Source organism: Arvicanthis niloticus, chromosome 18, assembly GCF_011762505.2.
Source record: "Arvicanthis niloticus isolate mArvNil1 chromosome 18, mArvNil1.pat.X, whole genome shotgun sequence".
Taxonomy (NCBI): domain Eukaryota; kingdom Metazoa; phylum Chordata; class Mammalia; order Rodentia; family Muridae; genus Arvicanthis; species Arvicanthis niloticus.
The window spans coordinates 47,548,451-47,575,953 of NC_047675.1; the positions used below are offsets into that span (position 1 = coordinate 47,548,451).

At 52.9% G+C, this 27,503-nt stretch overlaps 1 protein-coding gene across 1 annotated transcript in view; it reads left to right on the forward strand.

Annotated features, from left to right (window-relative positions):
• Positions 1-27,503, forward strand: part of Jph3 (junctophilin 3) — a 64,542-nt gene that overhangs the window by 13,839 nt on the left and 23,200 nt on the right. The window contains exon 2 of the mRNA XM_034522257.2: positions 8,696-9,473. Within this exon, the coding sequence (XP_034378148.1) occupies positions 8,696-9,473 (778 nt within the window). The remainder of the gene's footprint in view (positions 1-8,695; positions 9,474-27,503) is intronic.

Consider the following 27,503-nt stretch of genomic DNA (forward strand, 5'->3'; position numbering starts at 1 on the left):
GGGAGATAGGACAGATGCTCGGGTGGCCAGTTGATCTCTTTTGCTGATGGGGTTAAGGCTGCCTTGGGCCTACACTCTGTCCCCCCCCCCCATCTCCCTCTTTCCTCAGCCCCTTTCTGGGGGTCCTCTGGGTCCCTCTTTCATAACTGAGGGAAGTTTCTAGAAAGTCCACCTGTTTCCTTTTCTCTTCCTGGCTGAGTCTGAGCTCAGCTGTCCATCAGAACACTCAATCCCTATACCTCTCAGGGAGTAACCAGCGGCTACTGTGCCTGGGGACCTCTGGGGACACAAGACGTCTGCTGCCAGAGAGCCAAGCTTTCTACTGACTTCTCTCATCAGAGTTGCCTTGTCCCTCAGCTTCTTCACATGGGTGTCCCTTTCCCAGACTGGCATCCATGATGGCTGCAAGGGACAGCCTCTGCTGTCCTTGACCCTGGGCCTCCTTGGCTGGCCACTGCAATGTCCGGCATGGTGGGCGTGAGGCTGATCCCCAAGTTCACAGCCAGATCAGGCTACCCGTACAGTGCCGTTCAGGGTTGTTTGTGTTCACTGGGACTGGACGTGCTATCTCCATGAGGGACAGCCACAGACTTGGCTTCAAGTGGTGGCCTATGAAAACAGAGAGAATCCCAGAACAGGGGTTGAGTAGCTGTGAATATGTGAGAACAGGAGGTCTCTGTTTATTCCCACTTCTAGGGTAAATGGGGGATTTTAATGGCTGGCACAAGGGGTAGGACCCCTCCATCCCCTAATCGGGGCAAAAAATGGATGTTGCTGCCTCCTCAGATTTGGTGAAGCCCACCAGAGGCCCAGCATCCCTCTGGCTGCAGATGGAGCAAGTTTTCCCTGATCCACAGTTTGATAGCAAAACAAACAAACAAAAAAACTAGGTTTGGGACTGGACAGATGGCTCCATGATTTAGAGCACTTGGTCTTGCAGAAGATCCGGGTTCAGTTCCCAGTACCCACACTACAGCTCATGACCATTTATGACTCCAATGTCAGAGGCTCTGACACCCTTTTCCGGCTTCCATGGGTACCGGGCACACGCATGGTGCACAGAAGTGCATGCAGGCAAAACACCCATATGCATAAAATAAAGGAATCTAAAAAAAAAAAAAAAACAACCCTTTGGTTTTATCCACATAATATTTACATGGTACACAATGTATTCATTTAAAGTGTTCAGCTTGGTGGTTTCTGGAATGTTCTCAGAGTCATAAGCCATCGGCACAGGCAGTGGTCCAGCGGTTTCACCATCTCGGAAAGAAACCTCATACCCAACAATGACCTCTCTGCTCTTCAGTGTTGGCCCTGATGGCCATCTTCTCTCTGTCTTGTGGATCTGCCCAAGCTGGGGGTGGCTTGGAGCAGCTGGTTTCTGTCACTAACTTTCATGTGTCCAGAGCTCATCCACGTTAGGTAACAGGTGTCAGACCGTTGTTTTGTTTCACGGCTAAGTAATATTCTCTTACAGAGATGGACTTTTGGGTTGTTTCTATCTTTGGTCTGTTGTGAGCCTTGTTGTTGTGAACATTCGTGGTGGATGTTCAGGTACAAGATGTGTATGCATTGCGCTTTCCTTTCTCGTGGGTTAGGTCGCCAAGTGTGGTTGGTTTACTTTCCGTAAGGATCAGCTGAGATCACTCAAGTCTATAGAGAGACGGCTTGGAGATCCCGTCCAGGATTTACTTGCAAGCCTTTGGGTGTGTGGGGAGGCAGCATACCATGGTGGGAATACCATTTGCCTCATAGCGGACAACGAGGAGAAGAGGCAGCCATTGAGGTGGTATTAGAGTCTTCAAGGGCACACACTCAGTGCCTTAGAGATTCTGCCCTTCCCTATAGCTCCCTGCTATGGATCTGACCTTTAACACCTGGCCCCAATCCAGACCATGGCTCATCACAGGGTGACTTGAGGTTGAATTATTTGGGGACCTTCTCCAGTCACATCTCACTCAACTTCCAAGAGAGTTCTGGAAGCCGAGCCCTCATCAGGACCACCTATGTTTGGAAGTTGTAAAGTGATAGAAAGGCTGTGTTGCCAAACCTGTGGTACAGGGTCAGGAAACCCAGGGTGAGCGCTCAGCTCCCTCCTTCTGGCACAGGCTCTCCCCATCCTCCCTCCATGCCCTGCAGCCCAGCCTTGAGTCCTGCCAGCTACCCGCCGAGAGTCTGTGGATCCTGGGTGCTGAGTATCACAGCCTTCCATGTACACAGTGAGCAGAGCCAAGGTCACTGAGGGTCAGGGCTCCATCCTGAGGTTCTGAGCTGCCTGCACCCCATTTTTCATCAGAGAGAGGGAAACTGAGGAAGACTGATAAGGACGCAGGGGTACCTGGAGCCTCTGGGGTCCTCCATGGGGACACACAGAGACCCTGGGGACCTCCATGGGGATACACAGAGACCCTGGGGACCTCCATGGGGACACAGAGGCACCCTGGGGACCTCCACAAGGACACACACAGACCCTGGGAACCTCCATGAGGACACACACAGACCCTGGGGATCTCCATGGGGACATACAAAGACCCTGGGGTCCTCCATGAGGACACACACAGACCCTGGGAACCACCCGGGGGACACACAGAGACCCTGGGGACCTCCATGGGGACACACAGAGACCCTGAGGACCTCCTTGGGGACACACATAGACCCTAGGGACCTTCATGGGGATACACACAGACCCTGGGGACCTCCATGGGGATACACAGAGACCCTGGGGACCTCCATGGGGACACAGAGGCACCCTGGGGACCTCCACGAGGACACACACAGACCCTGGGAACCTCCATGAGGACACACACAGACCCTGGGGATCTCCATGGGGACATACAAAGACCCTGGGGACCTCCATGGCAACACCCAGACCCTGGGAACCACCCCGGGGACACACAGAGACCCTGGGGACCTCCATGGGAACACACTGTACTTCTCTAAACCTGAAACGTCCATGAAAGTCCTGTTAGTGATTTTACTAGGACAATGGCAAGCATCTCCTTGCCACTCCAGTGCAGTGGACAGCCAAGAGAAAAGCGCTACTGGGGAGTCCATGTGCTCCGGCCACTCGGGTGCAGCCTGTACCTCAGGCTCGTCCTCCCCTCAAGCACACTGCCCCTGTGCTGTCCGTGGGACCTCTCATTCAGGTAGCAGGGGGGTGAGGATGGGCCTGTGTTCGAGGCCCCACTAGGCTCTAGTTTCTCCCTTGACCCCTCTTGACTTCATGCCTCTTATGCAAGCACGAGGCGCATGTCCTTCAAACTGGCCACCTCCCTGCTTCCTCTATGTGTTGTCTGACGCTTCCCTGGTGCCTCCCTTTCCTCTGGCCAGTCTTCCTCTTCCTGTCCCTAATCCCTTCTGAGACCATGTGTACCTCAGCTTATGAAGACTGTAAGTAGTAACCCAGGACAGTGCCATGAATTCAGGCAAGCCATGACACCCAGGTATGCCACAGTCCACAGCTAGATACCACATTCCTTTAGAGACTGACCTCTGCCTTTCTGAGTACACACACATAGAAATTGGTGTCAAATCTTCAACATCCTACCTCAGAAGAGAGCTTCAGGCTCTCCCCTGCCCTGCCCTGTTCAGCCCTTCTCCTCCCACTCCCCTCCCTTCCCATCCCCCTCCTTCCCTTCTCCTCTCCTGCTCCTCCCCCTCCTCCTTTCCTCATCCCCTCTCCTCCCCATTCCTGTCCATCCCAGCATTATCCCAGCACAGCTTAAAAGCTGAATCCACACTCAAGTGTTTTTCATCCTTACAACTGGAAGTTTGGTTAGTGCTGAGCCAAGCAATGTTCCCCAATGTCCATTTCCCATGGACAGTCTGGCTGAGCAATCGACTCTGTTTTAATTGCATTATTTTATTCAAATCATTGGTCAGTTTCCCCCTCATCCTTCAGGTGCCCAATAAGAAAATCTCTCAATGCAGCTTCCCCCTCGCACCTCAGAGTTTCTGTCTATAACCACACAAATCCAACCCTGTTCACAGCTCGACGCCATCCCGGAGCCTTCCTCCAGCCTTCCCGATTGGTCTCTGTGCCTTCCTCCTCCTTAGGTTCCTCCCTCACTTTGGTGGATCACACTCTGCGGTACCGCTCTGAGAAAGGATGCACAGATTGGTTTCTGTGGTGTGATCACTTGTTTGTCATGTTGGTGTTTAATGCAAATGGAAAATGATTTTTTTTTGTTCAGAATTTGTGCCATGAGGGGACACAGTTTCACACCAAGGATGCTCTGCTGTTATAGTCTTGTGTCCTTCTGTCTGTTGGACAATGTATCCTGGACTTGTGTCTTTCTGTCTGTTGGACAATGTATCCTGGACTTTTGTCTTCTGTCTGTTGGACAATGTATCCTGGACTTGTATCTTCTGTCTGTTGGACAATGTATCCTGGACTTTTGTCTTCTGTCTGTTGGACAGTGTATCCTTTGTTTTGTTTTTGTGTTCCTTTTTCAAGGCAGGATTTCTCTGTGTAGCCTAGGCTGTCCTGGAATTCCTTATAGACCAGGCTGGCCTTGAACTCAGAGATCCACTCTGCCTTCCAAGTGCTTGAATTAAAGGTGTGTGGCAACACCACCCAGACAGGCATACTGTATCTCATATGCTCTGCTTTTCTGTCTTCCTGGAAGCTCTCTGCTGCCATGTCCTTCCCGTCACCATGCAGGGATGTGCGTCCTCAGGACGCCCAGACTCTTTATGCTCTGGGAGAACAGTCATCTTTGTGTTTGCTCTTTTCCTCTTGTGCTTTCCTGGAATTTCATCTCGGAGTTTTGTTCCTGCCCCATTCATTGTCTCGCTTCCTTCTTTTCTAGCGCAATAATTTCCTTAAAGTGTATGTATCCACGCCGTTCCATTCCTGGGTTGAAAGGTTCAGACTTCTCAGAGGGATTGGATGAATATGCTTCAGTCCACAGCTAATGCCAGCAGCTGTAGCTCTCCAGATTCACACAGAGCTATAGAATGTCACGTCATGGCTGACGGTGACAGGAGGATGTGGTCATTCTCGTAGCCTTTTCAGAGGAAAACTTTCCAAAGACCTTGAGATAACCTTCCTTGTGATGGAGGAGTTTAGTTCTATGGATGTGTGTCCTAAGGACATAGTTTGGTGTTGTGTATGACTATCAGCCACTGTACTGAGGGGTTAACTCAGTATGCATCATGTGGTTGGTGTATGCAAGGCCCTAGATTTGGTCCTTAGCACCAAAAATAAATTATATGAAGTAAAATAAAAAATGATGTAGGTCAGATCCAGTGGTGATTTCTGTGATAGGAGACATCCGTGCAACAGACTATTACACAACCTTTATTAATAGTGGGAAGAGGTCTACTGTAAAGGAAAGAAGGTTCTAGAACACGGTGTAACTAAGTGTGCTAGGCTAGACACAAAGTACCTCCCTGTTCTGCCTGCGTCCCTACACACTGGGACACTCTTCTGATGGTAGGAATCACCCTGTCTCCTCTGAAATCCTGACTCCGTGGTTGGAGTTGGAGCCCCAGAGTATTGTGTTTCTCCTCTTGAATCCAAGCTCAGCAGGTGATTTCCGTCCTCAGGGGCAGCACTGCTGTGTCCAATGTGGTCACTTGAGAGGCCTGCCTGGCGCAATCCCCTGCTGTGACAGTGCCCTGGTGTCTTCTTTACTCTGAGTCACATGGACGCATCGTTTCCCCCAACCCGGAACGGTTGGGAAAATCACTTCTTGGCTGGAGCCCACAAGTCACAGCTTGAGCCCTCAGTGCCACACACAAGCTGGCCAAGACAGCTGACATCCCAGTCCTCCCAGCCACCTAGAGCCTCCTATTGTGGGAAGAGGGGGCTGCAGGGCAGCAGGCTACCTGTCCCAAGTGGATGAGGATGCTGCAGATCAGGTTGTAGCACCTTGCAGAGTTGAGTGCAAGAGGGATGTTCACATAGCCTGGTCTTTCCTGAGGAGGGTGCCCACTCTGCCCTCAGACCAAAGTCTTCCACCCTTTGTGGCAATGGCCTGAATTGCTGGTCCCTGGGTCATCTACTTTCCCTGAAGGCTCCCAATTAGCTTTAAGGATACATAATAACCACCCTGCCTCCAAGGGAGGTGGATTCCGTGATGCTCTCTGTAGGACCCTCTGCACCCTGTCCCACCTCCATGACCCCACCCTGTGTGTGAGTCCAGAGAGGCAAATCCTGCTAAGTACTAGGATTGCAGGCACGAGCAGTCACACCCGATTTTTTTCTTTCTGTGTAATACTGGGGATGGATCCCAGACCTTCACATGTGCTAAGCATGTGTTCTGTCACTGGACTGGGCTATCAGCCCCCAGTTATGCTTTACCAAGGAAGCCACAGCTCTAGGCAGTTTTGTCCAAAGCTCTAAGCAGATGGGCACTTTATACAGATCTGTCCTTGGCCAAGAGCCACACATCAATGGAGAGCTAGGTGCTGGTAGTGTGGAGTTGGTGCCTGGGGTAGCTAGGAAGATGCATTCTGGGACATTCAGGGACCTGGTACTATTCTGGGTCAGTGCAGCATGTGGATGTTTGGTCCAAATGACTGGTGCATGGCTGGGGAGAGGTGTGAGCTATGTTGACCTGGAGGGGCTGGGTTTGGTGCAGTTTGATAAAGGAGACACTCTGTGATACAGAAGCCAGGACCACTGACTTAGGGGCTGTAGGGAGAAGGTATCTGGGAGTAATGACAGTGTGTGGACCCTAGGTGGCGCTATATGGCTCATACCTGACAGTGGCGTGTGTTTATCTCTGAGGTCTGTAAATGAGGAAGGGGGCCTGGGGAGTAGGGTAGGGAGTGGGGTTGGGGTAGGAAAGAGTAGGGGGCCAGAGGAGGCAGCTGCTGTGAACTCCCAGCCATTTCACATCCGAGAAGAAAGATCCTGGGCTGCTGTGTCTTGAGAATACACGAGAGACTCAAAGTTGTGCCAAAATCGTTTGGTTTAACGCATGGTGCCTCAGAATGACGACCAGTGTCAGCCTCGGTGGCATCTGCTGCAGTGGCTGGAAGGTCACTTCCCAGAGTGATGAGCTCTTCTGCTGGGTCTACACTATGGGACAACTGGCTTGTTAGGCAGATAGGGGAGCTGAAGGCGTCCAGAAACTTGCCTTCAGTCGTAGAGTAATATCAGAGAGAGATAAGGAGGGTGTCTGAATGTCTCCTTGCTGGGTTTAGTGCCTTTATAACGTCTTGGGGCTGAGGAGATGGCTCAGTCAGTACAGTGCCTGCCCCGTAAGCATGAGAATCTGAGGTCAACCCCAGGACCTGCATACAGAGCAAGGTGTATGGTGTATGTATGCCTGTAATCACAGCACAGACGAGTGGGGACAGAAGGGTCCCTGATGCTTGCTGGCCAACCGGTCATCTGAATTGGTGAGCTCCGGGTTTAGTGAGAGACCCTTGTCTGAAAAAGAAAAAATAAGGTAGACCATCTGGAGAGATGACTCAGTGGTCAAGAGTGAACGGCTCTTCAAAGGACCCAACTTCAGTTCCCATCACCCCCACCAGGTGGCTCACAACCTCCTGTAACTCCAGTTTCAAGGGATCTGATGCCCTCTTCTGGCGTCTGCAGGTATTGCATGCATGTGGTGCACAGCTGTAGGTGCAGGGAAACACACACACAATGAAAATGAAAACTAGATCTTAACAAAGTATAGAACAGCCGTGGAGGAAGGCAGCCATCGCCAACTCACCTCTGCACAGATGTGCACAACTGCACACACCCACAGATATGAACACGCGCATGCATACAGTGCGCACGCATTTTTACACAGTTTTAACTGCCTTTTCTTGTTTGGAGAAGGAATTTGACTGTGTTGCCCAGATTAGCTCTGAACTTCTGGGCTCAGGTGATCCTTCTGCCTCAGCCTCCAAGGGCCACCATATTATGCCACTTTTTAGCACAATTTTCAGTGATATTAAACATGTCACCATCTACACTACACTAGAGCGTCTCCATCACCCAAAATGGAAACATGACCGCCAATGAGAGACAAGAGCCATGTGTTTCCCAGGGCTCCACTCCTATGTGGAGGAACCAGGAGGTGGGGGTGGGGGAACTAGCTGCTTTTACTTCTGTGGTGTCAAGGCTGTGCCCTGGTATAGTGACGTCAGTCCTTCTTCTTCTTGTCTAATTTTTCATGTCTTGGTAAAGTCATGACATGAAAAGAGACTGACCATTACTGACCCAGGGTTATTTTGGACCTCTGCGGACAGTGCAGTGTATGGGGAGTGTGTTTCTGTACTCCCGGTTCTACGGTGTGTTTGTGGTCAGGTAATTTTAATGTCCCTTCCCCATGCACCTGATGCTCTTCTGGGCTGTCCCCTCTGCTGACAAACCTCTGGACACTTTCAATAGCAGCGGCAGGGACCTTGCTCTCCCCCAAGGTGAACCTGTGCTTAATATTCTCACAGCCCCCAGCCCTCTCCAGGCCACGCTTCCTCCTCTCTGTCACCTCTTTCTGAAGGCTCCCCAGGGTCACACTGGACTCTACCTCACTGTCTCAGAATCCAGCCATGGGAGACAGGCTTTGACCATGCCTGTCGGTGAGGTCAATGTATGGTCTCACTGTGGCCCCCTGCCTCTGTGCCCAGGTAAACACACCCAGGCTTCAGTTTCAAAGAGAGGATCTGAGAGGGGCAGCTGAATGTGGGTCTTCCACACACACCCACATCCTGCCTCAGGAGCTCACCCCTCTCTCCTTTGTCTCTCCAGGGACGTACCAGGGCCAATGGGTTGGTGGCATGCGCCAGGGCTACGGTGTGCGGCAGAGTGTCCCTTATGGCATGGCCGCAGTCATCCGCTCGCCCCTGAGGACGTCCATCAACTCCCTGCGCAGCGAGCATACCAACGGGGCGGCTCTGCACCCGGACGCCTCCCCGGCAGTGGCCGGCAGCCCGGCCGTGTCCCGTGGTGGCTTCGTGCTGGTGGCCCACAGTGACTCGGAGATCCTGAAGAGCAAGAAGAAGGGACTGTTTCGGCGCTCGCTGCTGAGTGGCCTGAAGCTGCGCAAGTCTGAGTCCAAGAGCAGCCTGGCCAGCCAGCGCAGCAAGCAGAGCTCCTTCCGCAGTGAGGCGGGGATGAGCACCGTGAGCTCCACGGCCAGCGACATCCACTCCACCATCAGCTTGGGCGAGGCGGAGGCTGAGCTGGCCGTCATCGAGGACGACATCGACGCCACTACCACTGAGACCTATGTGGGCGAATGGAAAAACGACAAACGCTCGGGCTTCGGTGTGAGCCAGCGCTCGGACGGGCTCAAGTATGAGGGCGAGTGGATCAGCAACCGCCGGCACGGCTACGGGTGCATGACCTTCCCGGACGGCACCAAGGAGGAGGGGAAATACAAGCAGAACGTGCTCGTGAGCGGCAAACGCAAGAACCTCATCCCACTGCGTGCCAGCAAGATCCGGGAGAAGGTGGACCGGGCCGTGGAGGCAGCCGAGAGGGCGGCCACCATTGCCAAGCAGAAAGCCGAGATCGCTGCGTCCAGGTAGGGTTGGGCGGGGTGTCCTGCAGAACCTGAATTTTGGTCACCAGCAGGTGTTCATGACCTCCTCTGCCCGTCCATGCTGTTCCTCTATCTGCTTCCCCCACAGGGTCTTTGTGTTCCTTGGAGGCCCTCAGAAGGTGGTCATAGGCAGAGCGAGCTTGGGGACCTGCTTCCTCTAAAACAGGGCAGGAGGGAGTCAGGGAGCCAGGGAGGGCATGCCTCTCGTCTCTGTGTGTCTTAAGTATGTTTTGTTCCTGTATACCACCGAAAAGCGGATATAATGTATGGGACACTCTGCTTCAGGGAGACAGGAGAAGGCTGGAAGGTACCTCACTACCCCAGATCTATGGCTGAGGCCCCTCATAGACTCCAGGAGATACCTCTTCCAAGGGAACAGAACAGCTAAGGGGTTCACATGAGGTTTGGCATTTTGAGCCAATAGCTGTCCCACTCTGCCTATGGGGCATTTAACATATAGCTCAGGTGGACTACAAGGCCCCAGGGAATAGGTACCGAGGGGGCTGTGGGTGAGCATCACGTGGTGTTCTCTCTCTGTGTGTGTCAGTGCAGTGTGCAAGCATCAGGGCTGGAGAAGGTGTCCCAGGGTGGTTCCCTGAAAACCACCCTGTAGGAGCCTGGGCTGGTCTCAGCCAGTCTAAGAGGTTGCAGACCAGGGAGCCCAGAAGTCACATTCTCAAGCTTGAGGATGCTGCCCTGTAGGGAGCCCAGAGCTTGCCCGGGTACCCCTGGGCTCTGCTGTAATGCACCTCTTTAAAAAAAAAAAAAGATTCATTTACTTTATGTATATGAGTACACATATCTCATTACAAATGGTTGTGAGCCACCATGTGGTTGCTGGGAATTGAACTCAGGACCTCTGGAAGAGCAGTCAGTGCTCTTAACCACTGAGCCATCTCTCCAGCCCCATGATGCACCTCTTAGATGGCTTTGTGAAGGTGTTGACCAGGATGACCATCTGATACCATCTTCACCAGATCACTGTGTCTGCTTGCAAATGATCGATAATCGTGGCTCGGCTTGTTAATTGCTGACCTTCCCTTAGTAGGAGGTTCATGGGACCCTCATCTGGGAAGCCATCCCCCCAATAGCAGCCTGCTTTTCTGCCCTAATTGCACGTGGCCTCTCGGTCTTGGGGGCAGGACTAGAGTATATAAGTAAGGGAAGATCAGAGCAGAGTTTCCATACGTGTGGTTATGTGGAAGCCAACACTCATGCTGAGTAAAGACTTTCCAAAGTGGCCATCTGGGGAGAGCACCCACATTCCTATCAGTACCCCACACCTAGGTTCTGTAAGGAGGCATAATAAATGTGTTGGCTCCCCAGCGTGAACTCTGGTGGTATGTACCTTGCTCGGTTTGTTGTCAGGACCTTAGAGGTAGATGTTTGTCTCCCCCTTTGACTACAGAAGGTCTCAGGTGGTGCCAGAAGCCAGAAGTCTCTGTCATTCCTGACTTGAGAGCCTGGGGACCGGCAGCCACTCTACAGGCCTCAGTCTCCTGAGCCAGTGGCCTCAGGGGATATGTGTCCATCTGGAAACCTTCTTAGGCATGGGCGAGCATCGAGGAAGCTCGCACTCAGCTTTTAGGCTGTAGGAATTGAAGGTTTGCTGGTTCTGGGCAACTTTGATCATGGTACAGAGCACAGGTGTCAGCTGAGGCCTGGCGGTCCTCATGAGACACGCCTGTCCCCTATAGTGTCTCTGGTCTAAAGGGGAACACAAGAACTCTTAAAAGGCTGAAGGAAAGACAGAATTTCTACCTCAGTATTGAGGTCTGATACTTCTCTGTCTTAACCCCGCCCCAACAACCCCATCACCCAGCAGTGACAGTGATGGGTGTGGCTGTTCACCTGGGATTTTGGGAATCTGCTAAATTCAGGTGTTTTTACTGTCATCAACATAGCCCCTACTTTATACAAAGGTGGGAAGTGACAGCTAGAAGACAGTGGTGCCATCTGAAAGCTGATCTGTGCCCCCTACATCCCGGGCATCCAGTGAATGAGCTGCCAGTTGCTTCCTTTTGCTGTCTGCCTTGTAATTTGGGACCCTGGTGGGTAAGGGACAGTTCAGAGACTGGGAACGCTTGTGATAGCCCTGTCAGGTACCAAGTGGATTCTTTTCTTTTTTTGAAGTAAGGCCTATGTAGCCCTGGCTATCCTGGAGTTCACTATGTAAACCAGGCTGGACCTAAACCCAGAGATCTCTGCCTATCTCTGCCTTCTGAGTGCTGGGATTAAAGGCGTGTGCTACCACGCTCAGCTTCAGATGAGTTCTTGAATGAGGAGGGTCTGAGACACATGAGAGATCTTCCACAGACCTGATGTCTCATGCAGCCCACCACCAGATCCCCAGTGTTAGGAATGGGAACATGGGGGGGCTGGAGAGATGGCTCAGTGGTTAAGAGCAATGACTGCTCTTTCAAAGGTCCTGGGTTCAATTCCCAGCAACCACATGGTGACTCACAACCATCTGCAATGTGATCTGGCGCCCTCTTCTGGTGTGTCTGAAGACAGCTACAGTGTACTCTGTATGGGAGCCATGGAACACTGTGTGAAGCTGTCTCCCTGGAACAGGGAGTGGTGCTGGACCTAGGTGCATTTGGGGAGACCCTCTGTGATTGGTGTTTCTCTCATCTGTGGCAGAGGAGTCATGTTGTCCCCAGTGTCTGCCCCTGGCCTGCCTTTCCCCAGAGTGAGGGTGTGCTGAGCTGCACGGGGTTGGCACACAGTTGGCATGCTTCAGGAAAGCCCAGGGGCAGGGCTAAGAGGACAAGAGGGACTCGGAGAAGTTGGGGTCCTCCTGGGAGCTGTGGCCACACAGCTCTGAGTGAGTCATCACCCCCTCAGCTCCTGGCCCGCTAGTCAGTGTACCCGTCCCTTTTGGTACCGTCCCTTTTGGTACCTCTGTTGTTCTCCTAGCAGGCAAAGGACAGGTGAAGGGAGGAATCAAGGAAAAGATGGGTGAATCTTTGTACACCTGGACACCAGCAGAAACACGCACGCACACACACACACACACACACACATGCACGTGCACGCCCACATGCACACGCACGCACACACACACACTCCAACCTAGTTTGTTGAAGCCCTGAAGAACACCCATTCCCAGCGTTGACTGCCCTGATCCAGGCTTGTTTTCTGCATAGCTAAGGTCACAGAGAGGGCCCGGTTCTGTTACCTTATTGGTGGCATGGCCAAAGGATGAGACGGGCTGGGATTTCAAAGTCTTTTGAGAAAGAGACCAGTTGATAGGAGCACCCCCTCCCAGGCAACCTCCACTTAGTGTGGACCCCACAAGGTATAGCTTATACAGATATGCCGAGCCCCTTAGTCTCCCCCTGGGCAGTCTTCGGTTACTGGAACAAGCCAAGTTGTGGGGTCTGGCCTAAGGGTGGCTGACAGGAAAGACAGGAGGCACCAGACCCTCACCAGTCACCAGGAACCAGCTTCTTAAGACTCTGACCTTGAGGATAGCAAGAACCTGTTCTCAACTCTATAGTCACTGCCAAGTGGCCAGGGCTGCTCTCTGAGCACAGGTTCCCATCAGTGCGTGGAGCTCATCATGTGAGGCCGGGTCTATGGTTGACCCCATCGTCATTGCTGATGTCACCTCAGCACTATTCTGAATGCTGACTCCTGATGTCTCCTGCTGGAGGTAGGGAGGCAGGGCAGGGCTATCTAAAAGGCAAGCCACCACCCAGGCTGGAAGCCTGAATCTCCGTCTTCTACATCCTCCCAATGGGCTTAGAATGTGGGGACCAAGAGGGAACCAGAGGCCAATGCTGAAAGGGAAGAAGTGTCAAATGATTGGCAGAACCTTGGGTTCTGTGCTGCCATGGCAGAGCGGATTCATCCCTGGGGGGGCATCACTGTTACCATGGAGATGACAGAGAGTCTAAGAAGCTGGTTCCTGATTGGCTGGTGAGGGTCTCATAGGTAGCTCCATTCTGAACCTGCAGGTCAGGCCTATTTCAGTAGGGTGTAATGAGAAACTGCCCCTAGCATCCTTGGCAGACATTCCAGGCCATCTTGGCAAAGGCTGGGGAGCAGCTCTGAAGGGTGCCATAGGCCCCTTGGGGGACCCCTTTAGAGACTTCTCTTGGTGGAGATGAGGAATCACTGGCACCTTGAAGTGCCCTTTAGATGGAGAGCTGGGGCTGGAGAAAAGCTCGGTGGTTAAGGGGACCCGAGTTCAGTTGCCAGCACCGGCATCAGGCAGCTCACAACCACCTACAGTTCCAGCTCGAGGGGATCAGACGCCCTCCTCTGGTCTCCATGGGTACTGCATGCACACATGCACATACGTGAGAAATAAAATGTGAGTCTTTAAATGCAGTACTGCTTCTGGGGTGGGAAGGGGGTGGGTGTGTGCACTTGGGAAGAGGCCTGCTCAGGAGAGTGTCCAAGCCTTGCTGTCCCCCAGTAAGGTGGTCAAATAGCATGTCTTTGCGCATGGATCCGTATGACGTCACCATGAGCCATCTTGGGCTAAGCCTCTCCCACAGCACTGCATGTGAATGCTACAAACCTTCTCATCCATACATTTTCCTGTGGTCAACTGTGGTCTGCCTGGCAGTATCTTGAGGAAAATTCCATAAGTAAATAATTCATGAGTTCCCCCCCTCCCCGCTTTGGGACGGGCTCCCCTGTGTACCCACCGGTTTTTCCGCTGTGCGCCATTATAAGGTGGCACAGTCCCACTTCCTCCTTCCCAGGCTGTGAATCACGCTGTGACTTGTTCCTGTATGATACCCACCCATGAGCCACCGAGTTGCTGCCTTCAAGTGGCCCTATTTGACTTAGTAGAGTGGCTGTCCTGTCACTAACAGTCATCGTCATGTTCTCACAGGCACCTGGAATAACTAACTCTACAGACAGGGCTGAGGGCCAGAGATCTCAGTGCTCTCTCCCACAAGGGGACTGCTGTATATGTCACACCCTTTCGTAATTTGCTTTGCAAGGTATGATGTCTGGTACCCTGAGTCTGTCCCTTCTCCTTTGTCCAGGAGTGTCCACACAGGTGCAGCCTGGTGTGCACGTTTCCTCGCCATCTGAGCTGTGGGTGTTCCTCATGGCTGGAGCCCTTCCTCAGTTAGAGTGTTCCAGGCATTTCTGATCTTGCAGTTGTGGACTGAGGCTGCGGTGGCCATCCACCTACCCACCTGTACTGCTCTCCCCATAGCCTTACGATCTGCTGAGGGACACACACTGTGAGCCCGTGGTGGATGCAGCTCCCAGGAGGAGGTGGTGGGCTCCTAGGTTAGTGGCTGTGTCCTGAGGAGCTGAATAGAGGCCCCTGAATAGATGTGAACCACATCTCAAGCCCAGAACCTGCAGCTGTGCCACCTCTCATGACAAAAGTACTCTGGAGATATTGCTGAGGGTGTGGAAGGGGGCGATTATCCCCCCAGGTGGCCCTGTTTTGTCACAGGGTCTTCCTGTGAAGCAGGCAGTGAAGGCAGAGGCTAGCGCTGTCCAGTACAAAGAGGCCAGGAGCCAAGGATTGCAAGAAACTTCTAGTAGTTGGGGAAGTTAAGGAAGAGGATTTTCTTGGAGCCAATCTGGACGGGACCAACACAGACCACATCCTGATTTCAGCTCTTCTGTATTTTGGCACATCTGCACAGCAGGTATAGTTTAATTACAGTGGCCAAAGGTGGTATATGCGCCTGCCATTCTGGCCACAGACCTGTCTGTGTCTGAGCACCTCCTAAGAATATTCAGGTGCCCCACCCCACCGGCTGTGCTGGTGAACTCCTGCCCCCATGGGAGGCCGTTCATACATCTGGTGGGCAAAGGCCCACCCATCTGTTTGGGCTTGGCCTTGCAACTTGCAACTGGGTGGGTAGGGTTTTAGCATCCTGGGAAATGACTAGACACAGGAGCAGCTGAGGAAACATTAAAGGTGAGTGGCTGGTGTATACTATCCAGGGCTCTGGGTTTACTAAAAAACCTCAGTTCTGTCTCAGGGATCTGAGAGATCTTGACCTTGGGCTGTGTCTGGCATCTTTTGTGGTAATTCTCAGAATGTGGGCAGCCTCTGACCATGCCAGTGCCACCTCCTGGTCCCCACCCTGAAGGCTCTTACCTTGCGGCAAACAGTCAGATTCTGCTGTTGGAAGCCACGGTTAGGACACGTGTCACACACCCTGCCTATGGAACTGCTGGTCACATAGTAGTCTAGGATCTGTGCGCAACCTCAAGCAGCTGTCACCTGGACTCACAGAGGCACCAAGGCACCAGAAGACAAAGGATTCGGCTGGAGCCGCCTGTGTCCAGAGGCTCACTGGGCCCGAGAGTCCTGTGGTCCTGAGCAGGTAAAGGAGCTGTGGGACCCGGGCCCACGACACTCTTCCTTTTGCCACATGAACTTGTTGTTGTTTAAAAGACCCCAGGATAGGACGCCATGGAATCTCAGTGACCTGTCCTAGGAGTTGGTGACATCATGGTGTCTCCTCTGCATCCAGCCTGACCCTCCCACTAAATGCCCTTTTCCACTTGTCTCTCAAAAGTGCAAAGTGGCTCCAAGTGTCTGTGACCTCGGCAGGTGCCTGAACTCCTGGGCCTTGCTTTCCTCTCCGTAGGTTGGCAAGTAGAGATCAGAGCCATATGCTAGATGACATGTCCGTGGTGTGCAGTGTGGACATTCTGGGGTCAAGCTGACCCCAGTGGACTCAGCTTGAATGTACAGGCATTTATTATTCTGGTCTATGATCCTGTGCCCCTTGTTCTCACCTGGGGACAAGTACAGGGTCTCAGTGGCAGCGGCAGCCTGTCCTACATACAGTAGGCTGTCCCTTCCCTGGGTCTACCTGTGCCTTTCACAGGGAGTTGGCAGCTCTATTCAGTGGTTCACACAACACTGGAAGGGGCTGTGCCAGAGCCTCTTACTGCAACCGCCGATTCTCCGGGATGCCGGTGTACATGGCCTGGCTCACCCATTGTCATTGCTCGTGTTCTTTGCGAAGTTGATGGTAGATTTTGCTGTGACATCTGACAGAGCAGACGGGTCCTGGGGTCATCACACACACTGCTGCTCCAGCCACACAGACTCTTCTGGGTGACCCTCCATCCTGTTGAAAGGTCTCATGGCTGCTGTGGCTAAGTGGCACATGCTGGGCAGTCACAGCAGCAGGAACCGTCTGGGTGGGATTCTGGAGACTGCTGTGGGTGGAGCCATGTTTGTTCTTCTCCACAGGACCCGTGTGGGGCCTGCTGTTCCTGCTGGGTGGTCCTGGGGTTCTCAGGATTCCAAGGTTCCAGGGCTTGTGGCCCCTCCACTTTGATCTCTGCCTCTGTCCCTTGTGTTCTCTCTCTGTCTCTCTATCTCTCTCTCTGTGTCTATCTCTGTCTCTTTGTCTCTGTTCTCTGTCTCTCTCTCTCTCTGTCTCTCTCTCTTTCTCTCCTTTCATGGGGAGTGTGCCACAGTGTGTGAAGGTCAGAGGACCCCTGTATGGAGTCAGTTCTCTCCTTTCTCTTTTATGTAGGTTGTGAGGATTGAACTTGGGTCATCAGGCTCTTCTGACAAGTGCCTTTGCCTGCTGAGCCATCTCACAGCCCTGTCAGGGCCATTGGAGTCAAGCGTGGTCTCATCTTAATTACTTCTGCAGTGACCTGTGTGTGTCCCAGGAAAGCTGTACCAGGGCTGCAGGCTGTGAGGAAGTGAGGCACTATTGCACCTGCCTCTTGCCTGCTACCCTTCCACAGCCCAAGCTGCTCCTCTGTGCAATGGGCCGTCCCTCCACCACTTGCTGTAATTCCTGTAGGCCAAGGTGCCTGCTGTAGTGGTGTCCCCAAGACTCAGAACCAAAAGCTGGCCCTGGCCTCTCATTGCCCACATAAGCCATGTTTGTGTTCTTGGTGTGGGCCTCTATGTGCCCAGCTTCTAGTCTTTGTGCTTCTTGCTGATGGGGTTCTGTGAACATCTTCATCTTCCCACAGAAGGCATGTGTATGTATGTATGTGTGTGTGTATATGTATGTATGTATATATGTGCATATGTGTGTGCAGATGCATGTATGTGTGTGTGCATGTGTGTATGTGTGTATGCATGTGTATGCATGTATATGTGTGTGCATGTGTGTGTATGTTTATGTATGTGTGTGTATGCGTGTGTGCATTTATGTGTATGTGTGTGTATGTGTGTATGTATGTATATGCATGTGTATGCATGTGTATGTGTGTGCATGTGTGTGTATGTTTATGTATATGTGTATGTGTGTGTATGTGTATGTACATTTGTGTGTGTGTGTGCATGCTTTTGTGCAGCCATCCAGATGGCTCAGTGGGGTGAGGCAAGTTCAGCTTCGCCCCTGGAAATTTGCACCACCACCTCTGGTCCTGGCCTTTCCCAGTGCCTGCCCTCTGTGTCTTTGGTGCCCCACTCCCTCGACACTGGGGCCTGTGTTGTCATTTGTAGACTAGGATGGCCTCTGCTCCCTGTGGGAAGCCGCTGCCTCCTCTTGCTTGTCAAGATTAGGCTTTTCCAGTTGGAGGCTGAAGGGAGAGGCAGGCAGGGATGAGAGGAACCAAGTGGGATGCAGAACGGCTCACTGACCTTGGTCTCCCAGGCTTAAGTCTGTGCTATGTTGTGTAACCGAGCTCTGGACTCCATGGCTCTAGGGGATTTTAAAGTATAACGGACAACTTGGGCTTCCTCCCGTCTGTGTGTAGAGTGCAGTCAAGGGGATGTAGTCAGGACAGAGTTTCGAGGACAGAATCCCAGGGCGGTTAGCTAAGCAAAATGGCCCTTGGTTAGCTCCCCCTGCTGGAGTGTACAGCAGGCTCAGCTGGACCGGGGGATGCAGACAGCATTGGCACTCCTCTCTCCTCCCAGTTGTTTCCTCTGTGCTCTGTGTCACCATCCAGAAGGTTCTCAGTGTGAGGTAGAGAAGGCTGGCAGGTGTGTTTGCTCACACACCTGACGGCTCTCAACCTTTGCAGGAAGGAGATGTCCGTTCACTCCCACAGCCTTAGAGACATTCTCCGGGAAGCTTCCATGCTTATACAACATGGGGTTAGTCACTTTCAATTTCCCCATTGCTCCAGGGAGAAAAGTCTGGTTGTAGCTGGCAGTCTGTCACGGTGGAGGTATGGCAGCAAGAACCTGAAGTTGCCAGGGAACCACAGTGTCTGCAGACAGGAAGTGGGGCTGAGTTATCACACCACTAACCCTTGACTTCCTCCAGCACAGGTATTCAATGGAGGAGCCTGAGGGAGGAGCCTGGGGGAGGAGCCCGAGGGAGGAGCCTGGGGCGTGTTCTGTCCATGGTGCTGAAGAATGCCTAGCGGCTCAGCCAATTCTAGGATAGAGCCAAGGCCATAGGCCAAAATGTTTAGAGCCCCGTTTATGGGCCAGTACATCCTGCCTACATCCCAGGACAGCCTTATCACCTCAGGTACACAACCACGCCCCTTCGCCCCATTCCCAGCATGGACCTATAGTCTGATTCCTGTCTCTGTGGGCTTTTCATATTTCAGCATCTTAACCCAAGAGGCCTTTTGTTTACATTTTCAGTCCACATCCTGTTCTCAGTTGATGACTGGGTAATATTCTACGTGGTTGCTTAGTTGTTCATTGTCCCTTGAACTCTCAGCCTGTCTCTACTCTTGTCTACTGTGGGCAAGGCTGACTTAGACTTAGACACGCGTGCAGTTTTTCTGAATCTCACGGTGCCTTTGCTGATCTGCTTCTGCAGCTGCTGGGGTGACATGGTGTGACTCTGTCCATCCCTTGCCAGCACTTGGTGTTGGCCATCTTCTCTATCTCGCCATTTCAGTGGGTGGGAAATGGTGTCTTGTTGTGGGTTTGTAGCTCAGACTGGCCTTGAACTTATGATCCCTGTACCTCAGCTGTGTCACTCAGCCTAGCTTTGACCTGCATTTCCATATGACCAGTGGTATTACGCATCTTTCTGTGTGTTTGTGGGTCATGTTATACCTTCTCCAAGGAAATCATTCATTTTGGCATTTTAGTAAATGTTTGCATCCTCTAAATGTTAGTTAAATTCATCTAAGTTTCGACCAGGCTCCCTGGCATAAGACTGAGTTTCTCGAGAGTATAATGCTGCCTGACCCTGTGCCCTGGAACACACGGGAGGACATTGCAGTAGTGTTCTTTCCAGGAACAGGGACATACACCTAACTCTGAGCCCTCCCTGTAGGCCTGTCTTGGGTGCCCTCTGAGACACAAGGCACAGAGAACGAGGCAGATCCTCCAGCAGGCAAAGCCATTTTGACTCCAACACCACAGAGGATAAAGCAAGCCCAAAGCTCCCTCCCCTCCGGGCCTGTCTGTGCTAGGCAGAGCTGCTCACTGAGGTCAAGTGCCCAGGTCTTCAGTAGCTCACCACTGAATGTGACCCCAGCTCACACTGTGATTTCAAGAAGGAAGAGGGAGAAGGTGCAGCCATCTTGTGAGGACACTTGGTTGCTAGGAAGTGTGGTACTAATCTAAACAGGGTCCAGGTAACTGCTGGTGGATTTAGGACAATGAGTTACAGGGGGGCAAAAGCTATGGGAAACGGCCACATTTGCCACCCTGACTAGGAGTAGTCACTCAGGGCTTGTGTCCCTCAATCCACAGTCTTTCCTGGGCCCCTGGCTGCCCCATCTCTACAAGGGTCACAGGACTTGTGGCCCCCCTGCTGGGAATAGCTCCCTTGCTCAGCCCCTTGTTTTCTGAGCACAGAGTCACCTTGGGCCTCTGGCTTGGACCAGACTGGGTCAGGGTAGATGGAGTGAGTGTGGGTGGGTGTGTTAGATTTCCCTGAATCACAGAGCTAAGAGACAGCCAAGGCAGGCTGTCTCCAAACCCAGAGCAGATGGTCAGCTGGGGCCTTCTGTTCTGTTTTTCTTCTGAGGACAGAGGTGAGGGTAGTCCACCTGTCTCCAGGCTTTGCCTTTGTTGCTGTCTCTCTGTGTCTGCCTCTGCCTCTCCTTAAATTTTCTTCCCTTCCCTCCTCCCTTCTCTCCTCCCTTCTCTCCTTCCTTCTCTCCTTCCTTCTCTCCTTCCTTCCCTCTTCGCTTTCCTCCCCCTTCCCTCTTCCCTTCCCTCCTCCCTCCCTCTCCATCCCTGCTTCCTTAGCTCTCTCTCTGTTCCCACTCCCTTCATTCTCTCTCCATCTCGCCCTTCTTCACCTGTGGATTCCCGTCATGGAACCAGGATGGTCACAGTGAATCGAGCCTGGCCGTCTGCCATCAGCTGACAGCCGCATGTGGGGTGTTTATGAGGAGCCGACTCCCAGCAGATGGAGGGAAATGATTGGCTGATGTAGGGGCTGCTCCCTTTCACAGCCCTGAGGCCTCCCCTTTCCAGCCCCAGGGGTCTGTTAGTGATTTTCTCAGCAGGGCGGCCTGATGGCTGGCGCCTTGAGAAGCAATTAGGAGAAGTAGCTGAGCAAGGGAGCTATTACCCGCAGGGCTCCACAGTCACTGTGACCTCAGTTACCACTCAGCTGTGCCCAGCTGGAGCACCCACAGCAGGCCCAGACGCCCCGCCCTGGCGTCGCCTTGTGGAGAGCAGCTGTTGGGGAGGCCAGGGTGACAGCGCCATGCTATCACTGATAGAATGATAGTGGCTACGGAGGACACTGGGTTGAAAAGGATTAGAAGGCCAGATCTGGGTGGGAAGCCGGCCTCCGTTGATAAGTAGCTTCTGTCAGATGCTCACCAAAGGCTGCTTCTAGAGGAGCTTGTGTGTTGTCTCTGGGCTGTGTTGGATAAAGTTCTGAGGGTGAGTTTTCCCAGATGCCCCAGCATGGGGTGTGTATGTGGTACGCGTGTGTGTTCACATGTGTGCGTAAGTGTGCTTACCAATGCCTTCTGTGTGTATGTAGTTTGCATGTGTCTGTAAGTATGCTCAGCAGTGCCTGTGTGTGTGTGTGCACATGTGTGTTCACAGGTCTGTAAGTGTGCCCACTCATGCCTCCGTGTATGTGAAGGCCAGAGGTTAATAATGTTTTCCTGTATTGCTCTTGACACCCCTGGACCATCTCCCCAGCCCTATGGCATTTTATCTGCGGTTTTTAGAAATCGTAGTTAAAGGATTTTAAAGGAGCCATGGAGGTTGTCTGCAAGCACGAGGACCTGAGCCCCATCCCAAGGAGCTCCATAAAAAGGCAGGCATGGTGGCTCACGCTTGTAATCCCACAGCTGGGGCGGTGGAGGCCGGGATGCCTGAGGCTCACTGGCTGGCAGACCTAGCGTAATCTGCAGTCTTGGGCCAGGGAGAGACCCTGTCCAAAAGAGCAAGGTAGATGTTAATGGAGGAAGATGCCCAGCGTTTGGCCTCTCTACATGTGTGTGCACATGTGAGAACATGCACACATGAGAATTTTTATAGAACGCACAGAACAAAATGGTCCCATTAGCCATTGTTCATAGCGTCTCACATACACACACCAACACACACTCACGCACCCACGCACGCAACCATAACCAGCATCTGCCCTCAGAGTAAAGCCTTTGTCCCCATTAAACATGGCTCCCCCCTAACTCTCCAACCTGCTGCCGCCATAAAAGCTGGGGTTTTAGGAATGGCAGGGCTGAGGAAAACATGCCCCCCCCCATGGTAGCTGCCAGGATGCCTGCTCAGATGGGGGAGAACCCCTGCCCAATGTCAGGGGTCCAGCAGGCCTGGCCAGGTGGAATGAGGATGTACCCCCATGGGTTTTGAGTTTTGGGGTTTAGTTTGGGGTTTTGAAGCAAAGTCTCCCTTATGTATAACAGGTGAGTCCTGAACTTGCCATCCCCCTGCCTCAGCCTCTGTGCCTTCTTTAACACCTTCCCTGGCAGCCGTGACCTGTGGTGGCCCTCTCTCCACTTACTGCTCCTCGGGAGCTCCTTTTGCTGCAGGTCCCACAGGGCCTGGCACCACCAATCTTGCCCGCCCCTCACAGTCTTCAGTTTCCACTCTCCTGTGACCATAAGGATGCTGATGTAGAAGGACATAGAAAATTCTAAGGTGGGGCTAGCATTCAGGGATAGCACCAAAGCTTCAATATTAATTTTTTTTGTTACTGTCTTGAGGTTGCCAAGGACTGAGCCTAGGCCTTGTGCAAGCAGGGCAGGCTCTCTCACGCCGAGCCCCACCCTGTGATCATGACAGCTGTACCGGCAGTTTCCAGTCCATGCTTGTTTGAAGGATGAGTGTTTGCCCCAAGAAGAGATCAAGGACGACTCATGCAATGCAGACTGTGTGTCTCCCTGTGCAGGCTCACACCACCTGTGTCAGAAGACACAGCGTGTACCTCTGCACACTGGCTTCATGCACCCACTTCTTGTGGCATCAGGACTAGCCAGCCACCTGTGCCAGCATGCCCTCATCACGACCATTTCTCAGCATCCTCACAAACTAGGGTCATTTCCAAGTTCAGTGGACGCATTTGTGGTGTTAGTGTTCTTGACCCTGCTGTTGTTTCTACCAGCTTCTCACCCTCCCGGGTCCCTGCCAGCCCCGCCCACACAGCCCTGTCATTGGATGGTGTGGTGCAATTTTCCCACCCATGCAGTGATGTCACACAGGCATCTACTTCAGCGGTGTTCCTATCCTGTGACATGTGTGGGAATGGCCTTGTGCTGCAAAGTCACATGAAAGTGTCCAGGGGTTGAAAATAAATACCTCCCACTGTGGCCTCTGGGTGCTGGCCAGGCCTGTGCTGCTTCCAAGTCTCGGGCACTTGAGGGGTGTGATGAGAAGGAGGAGGAACATGGAAGCCTGTGGGTGAGACAGAAAGGCAAGCGACTGTCGCTAGGCTTCTCCTAGGTGTACATCCCCTGAGGGGTGCTTCCATAGTCTGGCTGGGCTTGCCCAGGTCCTAGTGAGTGAAGCCCAAGCTTGAGGTAAAGGGCTAGGCCTTGCCTGGAATTCTGGGAGGTCTTTTCCATACCTCCTGGGGCCCCTCCTGTGGGGCACATTTGAAACATGTATCCACTTGTTTATTTAGTTACCTAGTTAGGTTTTTGAGATAGACTCTTGCCATGTAGCTCTGGCCAGCCTCAAACTGGCAGCAATCCTCCTGCCTCAGCTTCCTGAGTGCCTGGCTATCAAAAAAAAAAAAAAAAAAAATCAAATCTTTCTGATATTCCTCTTCTTTCTCCCACATGTCCCACGTAATACAGTCGGCACACTTTTTTAGATGCAAACAAAGCCAAAGGGTAACACCAGCCTCCTGCCTCCGCCCGTTGGCGCCCTCACCTGGCGATTCCTTATCCTATTCGAGGTTAATAGGGTGTGTCCACTGAGATGGGGGAGCAGCTGACCAGAGCCCAACTAGCACTGTCCTAGCGTGGACGCATGTCCCCTCCACGGCACTAGGAGCCCTGTGGGACCACCGGCTCTGACTCAGAGCCTCCATCTTCACTGTACAGCATCCCTCACCCTTCACAGGCCTGGGAGGGTCTCTAAGACCCATCTCAGGCAAGTGCTTGCCCTCCAATTCCTCCATGTGTGGAAGAGGCAGCCACACAGCTAGTGGGGTGGCTTGAGTCTTAATTGCTCATGATTATACCTGTGTCATCTTCTGACCATCACCAGGGTACAGATGGTAGGCACCTGCAGACTGATCAGGTTGGAAGGTTTCCTCCCCAAGCCCGGGGTGAGGGATGGAGCCTGGTCAGTGACCTTGAGCATGCTCTACTGACAGGATGGGACAGGGTCAATTGACAATCACCTTTTGAGTGACAGTCACCTAAGTTCTGGTCACTCGAACTTCTCTTCCCCAGCACACACGAGGAAGCCAGGTCTCCCCAGGCAGGAATGTGACTTGTCCAGGCTCACTGATAAAACTGGACCCCTGCCTGGTGTCTGTGTGAGCTACGTGTCCAGGGTGGCTCTTAGTCCAGACCTGCACTGCGCAGGACTCCGGGGGTCGCCTACACTCGCACCTCTTGGGTTTCTGTCTCCCTGGCCCTGGCAAGCAGGTGGCACTCAGTGTCTCCTCCTCTTAAGGAGACACCCACCAGCTCATTGCTGTTTCCTTCCTGCTCCAGTTTGGCTCTCAGTTGGTCCCCTGCAGAGTGGACCAACTAGAACTTTCATCCCCAGGGAAGCACTTGGGTATCCATCCAGGACATCTGAGTCAACTCACTGAAGCTTGTGGGTTGCAAAACTCCCCTGCCCAGATGACCTTAACTAGTGACCACACAAGGTCCAAGGAGGCTTTGGCTGGGTTCCACACATAGGTCTCAGGGGAGGTGGGCTAAGTCCTGGGGTCCCCATGGAGTCTCTTCCTGCTTTCTGGGAGCTCTCTCCACAGCTGGCTCAGAATCAGATTCTGAGACACCTTCGAGCTTCCTTTGCTCCTGACTTTGCAGGTGATCCCACATTGCAGGTGCTGAGACAGCCATGGAGACAGAACCCAGCCCTCTTCCCTAAGGCCCAAACTTCGCCTACAGGGACAGGGCCTGCAGAAACTGGACTGGACATGGTGACAGGGAAGCCTGACTCCTCTTTCCTGTCACGCTGAGTCTACTCCTGCTCAAGCCCTGTGTGCTCCAATCCCAGATCCCATCTCTGTCAGTGGATGTGGATTTTGGTTGTCCTGGGGCTGTCCTCGGCTTTGAACTGAGACCTTAGTACTGACTCTGTCCCATCTCTGACCCCCTCAGCTCCTAACCTGGTTCATTCTCAGGTAACTGAACTCAGATCGACAGGGGCAGAGTCAGTGGCTACAGATGTGGAAAGCCAGATGGTTTGATTTCTGCTGGACATGGGCAGTGTCTTGTGTGAGTGTGTAGAAACCCCAACTTTAACTGTGCCCATAGACCTTGTGGGGTACACAGTATCGTCATCCACCTCTCGTGTCTAGAGGGCTGAAGTGTTTACCAGGTCACACATCTGCATCCTGGCAGCATCTTTGGAGACTGCAGCAGCCTGTGTGCCCTCCACCCCCATGCCCACTGCTGTCCCTGTAGTTTCCTGAGGTGTTGTAACAGAGGGCCACAGTCTGAGCGCTCAGTACAAGCCAGAGGGAGCTGAGAGCTCTCAGTTTAGAGGCCTAGCATGGGAACTGTGGGTCTACAGAGGACCACACTCCCCTAGACTCCAGGGGAGCCCCCTTCCCGCCCCTTTCAGCATCCAGAGCATTCTTGGTGTCCTTCCTCAGCTTCTGCCAACCCAGTCTCTGCCTTTGTCTTTTGGCTTCTCTCTGAAAGGTGCTCTCTTTCCCTTTTCTTTTCTGTTGTTTGAGACAACATCTCATGTAGACCAGGCTAGCATGGACTCTGTTGTAAAGCTGAGGATGGCTTTGAACTCCTGATCTCCCTGCCTCTACCTCCCAAGTACTGAGATTACTGGCATGTGTCACCATGCCTTGTATGAAATCTGCCTTCTAAGGACACTGGTGGTGGCAGTCAGGGCCTGGGTCACCTGGCTGACCCCACCTCAAGGTCCTCGATTTCTGTGTTTATTTTTGTTTTTCAAGACAAGGTTTCTTAGTGTAGCCCTGGCTATCCTGGAACTAGCTCTGTAGACCAGGCTGGCCTCCAACTCAGAGGCCCACCTGCTTTTGCCGAATGCTGGGATTAAAGGTGTACACTGTCACCACCCAGCTCTCACTTTTATCTTTACATTACTTTGTGTGTCTGTCTTTCTATCTGTCTCTGTGTGCATTTTCCATGGTGTACATGAAGACATCAGAGAACAGCCTGGAGGATTCAGTTCTCTCTTTCCACCTTGAAGACTCCAGGAATTGAACTTGGGTCAGCAGGCTTGGCGGCAAGCTCCCTGATGAGCCACGGTGCTGGCCTCTTAAGGTTCTCAATTTAGTCATAGATACAAAATATCTTCTGAATACTACACATCATTCCTAACAGGTATTAGGAGAAGATGAGGGCATTTCCTTTGGGGACCCCCCTTGTCCAGTAGAACCTGAATGAGGGGACAGGGTGTGGAGTGACAACCCGTGAATGTGGGGAGTGGCTTGCAGCCTGGGTCCCAAGCCCCACCTCTTCCAGCTTTGGCACAGCGGGCTGGGCTGGGCTGGGCCTGGGCCTGGGCCTGGGCCTGGGCCTGGGCCTGGGCCTGGGCCTGGGCCTGGGCCTCGGCCTCTCAGCCCTGTTTCCACACCCCACTCCCTTCACTCCTTGGATGTCAAGTTCAGCTCTGCCATTAGCTCCAGTGTGCACTGAGATCTGATCCCCAGGGACCGGTGAACACTACAAACACCTCATTAATCCTCTGCATGGCCCCAGGAGGCCAGGCTGCTACACCTTGCTTTTGGAGAACTGAAAATTTGCAAAGAAATGGCAGAACCCTGCAGATCCTGGTGGGTGCCGGAGCTCTTCAGGATTGTCTGTCTGTATCTTGTGACCCTGAACCAGATCAGGAAGCAGCTGGCTGTCGGGCTGAGTGGTCTCCACCCCTGCCCCCCCCCCATTTCCTCCTGCAAGAAGTTGCATGGAGATGAGGCTCGGAATTCCAGTGCCTACTTGCTGGGTGGGGTAGGCAGTGAGCTGACGTCCTACACATGAGGGACAAGGACCTCCATGCCCAGCTGTGGGGGTGACAGAGAGGAAGGGGCCTTGGTCACATTTGAACAGCAGCTCAGAATGAGACCTGTGGGTGGCAGCAGGGATCTTTGGACAGCAGTCCCTGTCCCCTCTGGCTACTCTCTGCTCTCTGAGTCATTGCCGATCTTCTGTCATTCTCCCGGTGACCCAAACACAGTGCACAGGCTGACACCCCAGGAGGTGCGGGCTGTCAGTGTTGGCAGCTTTCAGGGAGAGCTCTGCCCTGTGCCATGCTGCTCCTGCAGTGGCAGAACTGGGTAGCAGGTGGCATTCAGGGCTGGGTCCCTGACTACTCCTGCTCAGGACAGGAGAGAAACAGTTTCCTAAGAAACCTGGGTACTGAGTAAAGACTTTGATCAATGACTCCTCTGTAACCTAAGGTCCCCAGGTCCTCCGTGGCCTTGGTTCCCTCTCTATCAATAGTCCTGCTTCATACTAAGATCTGAGTGGAGGAGCCTAGAGCTGTGCACAGGCCCCGCAGGCCCTCCCTGCTCAGGC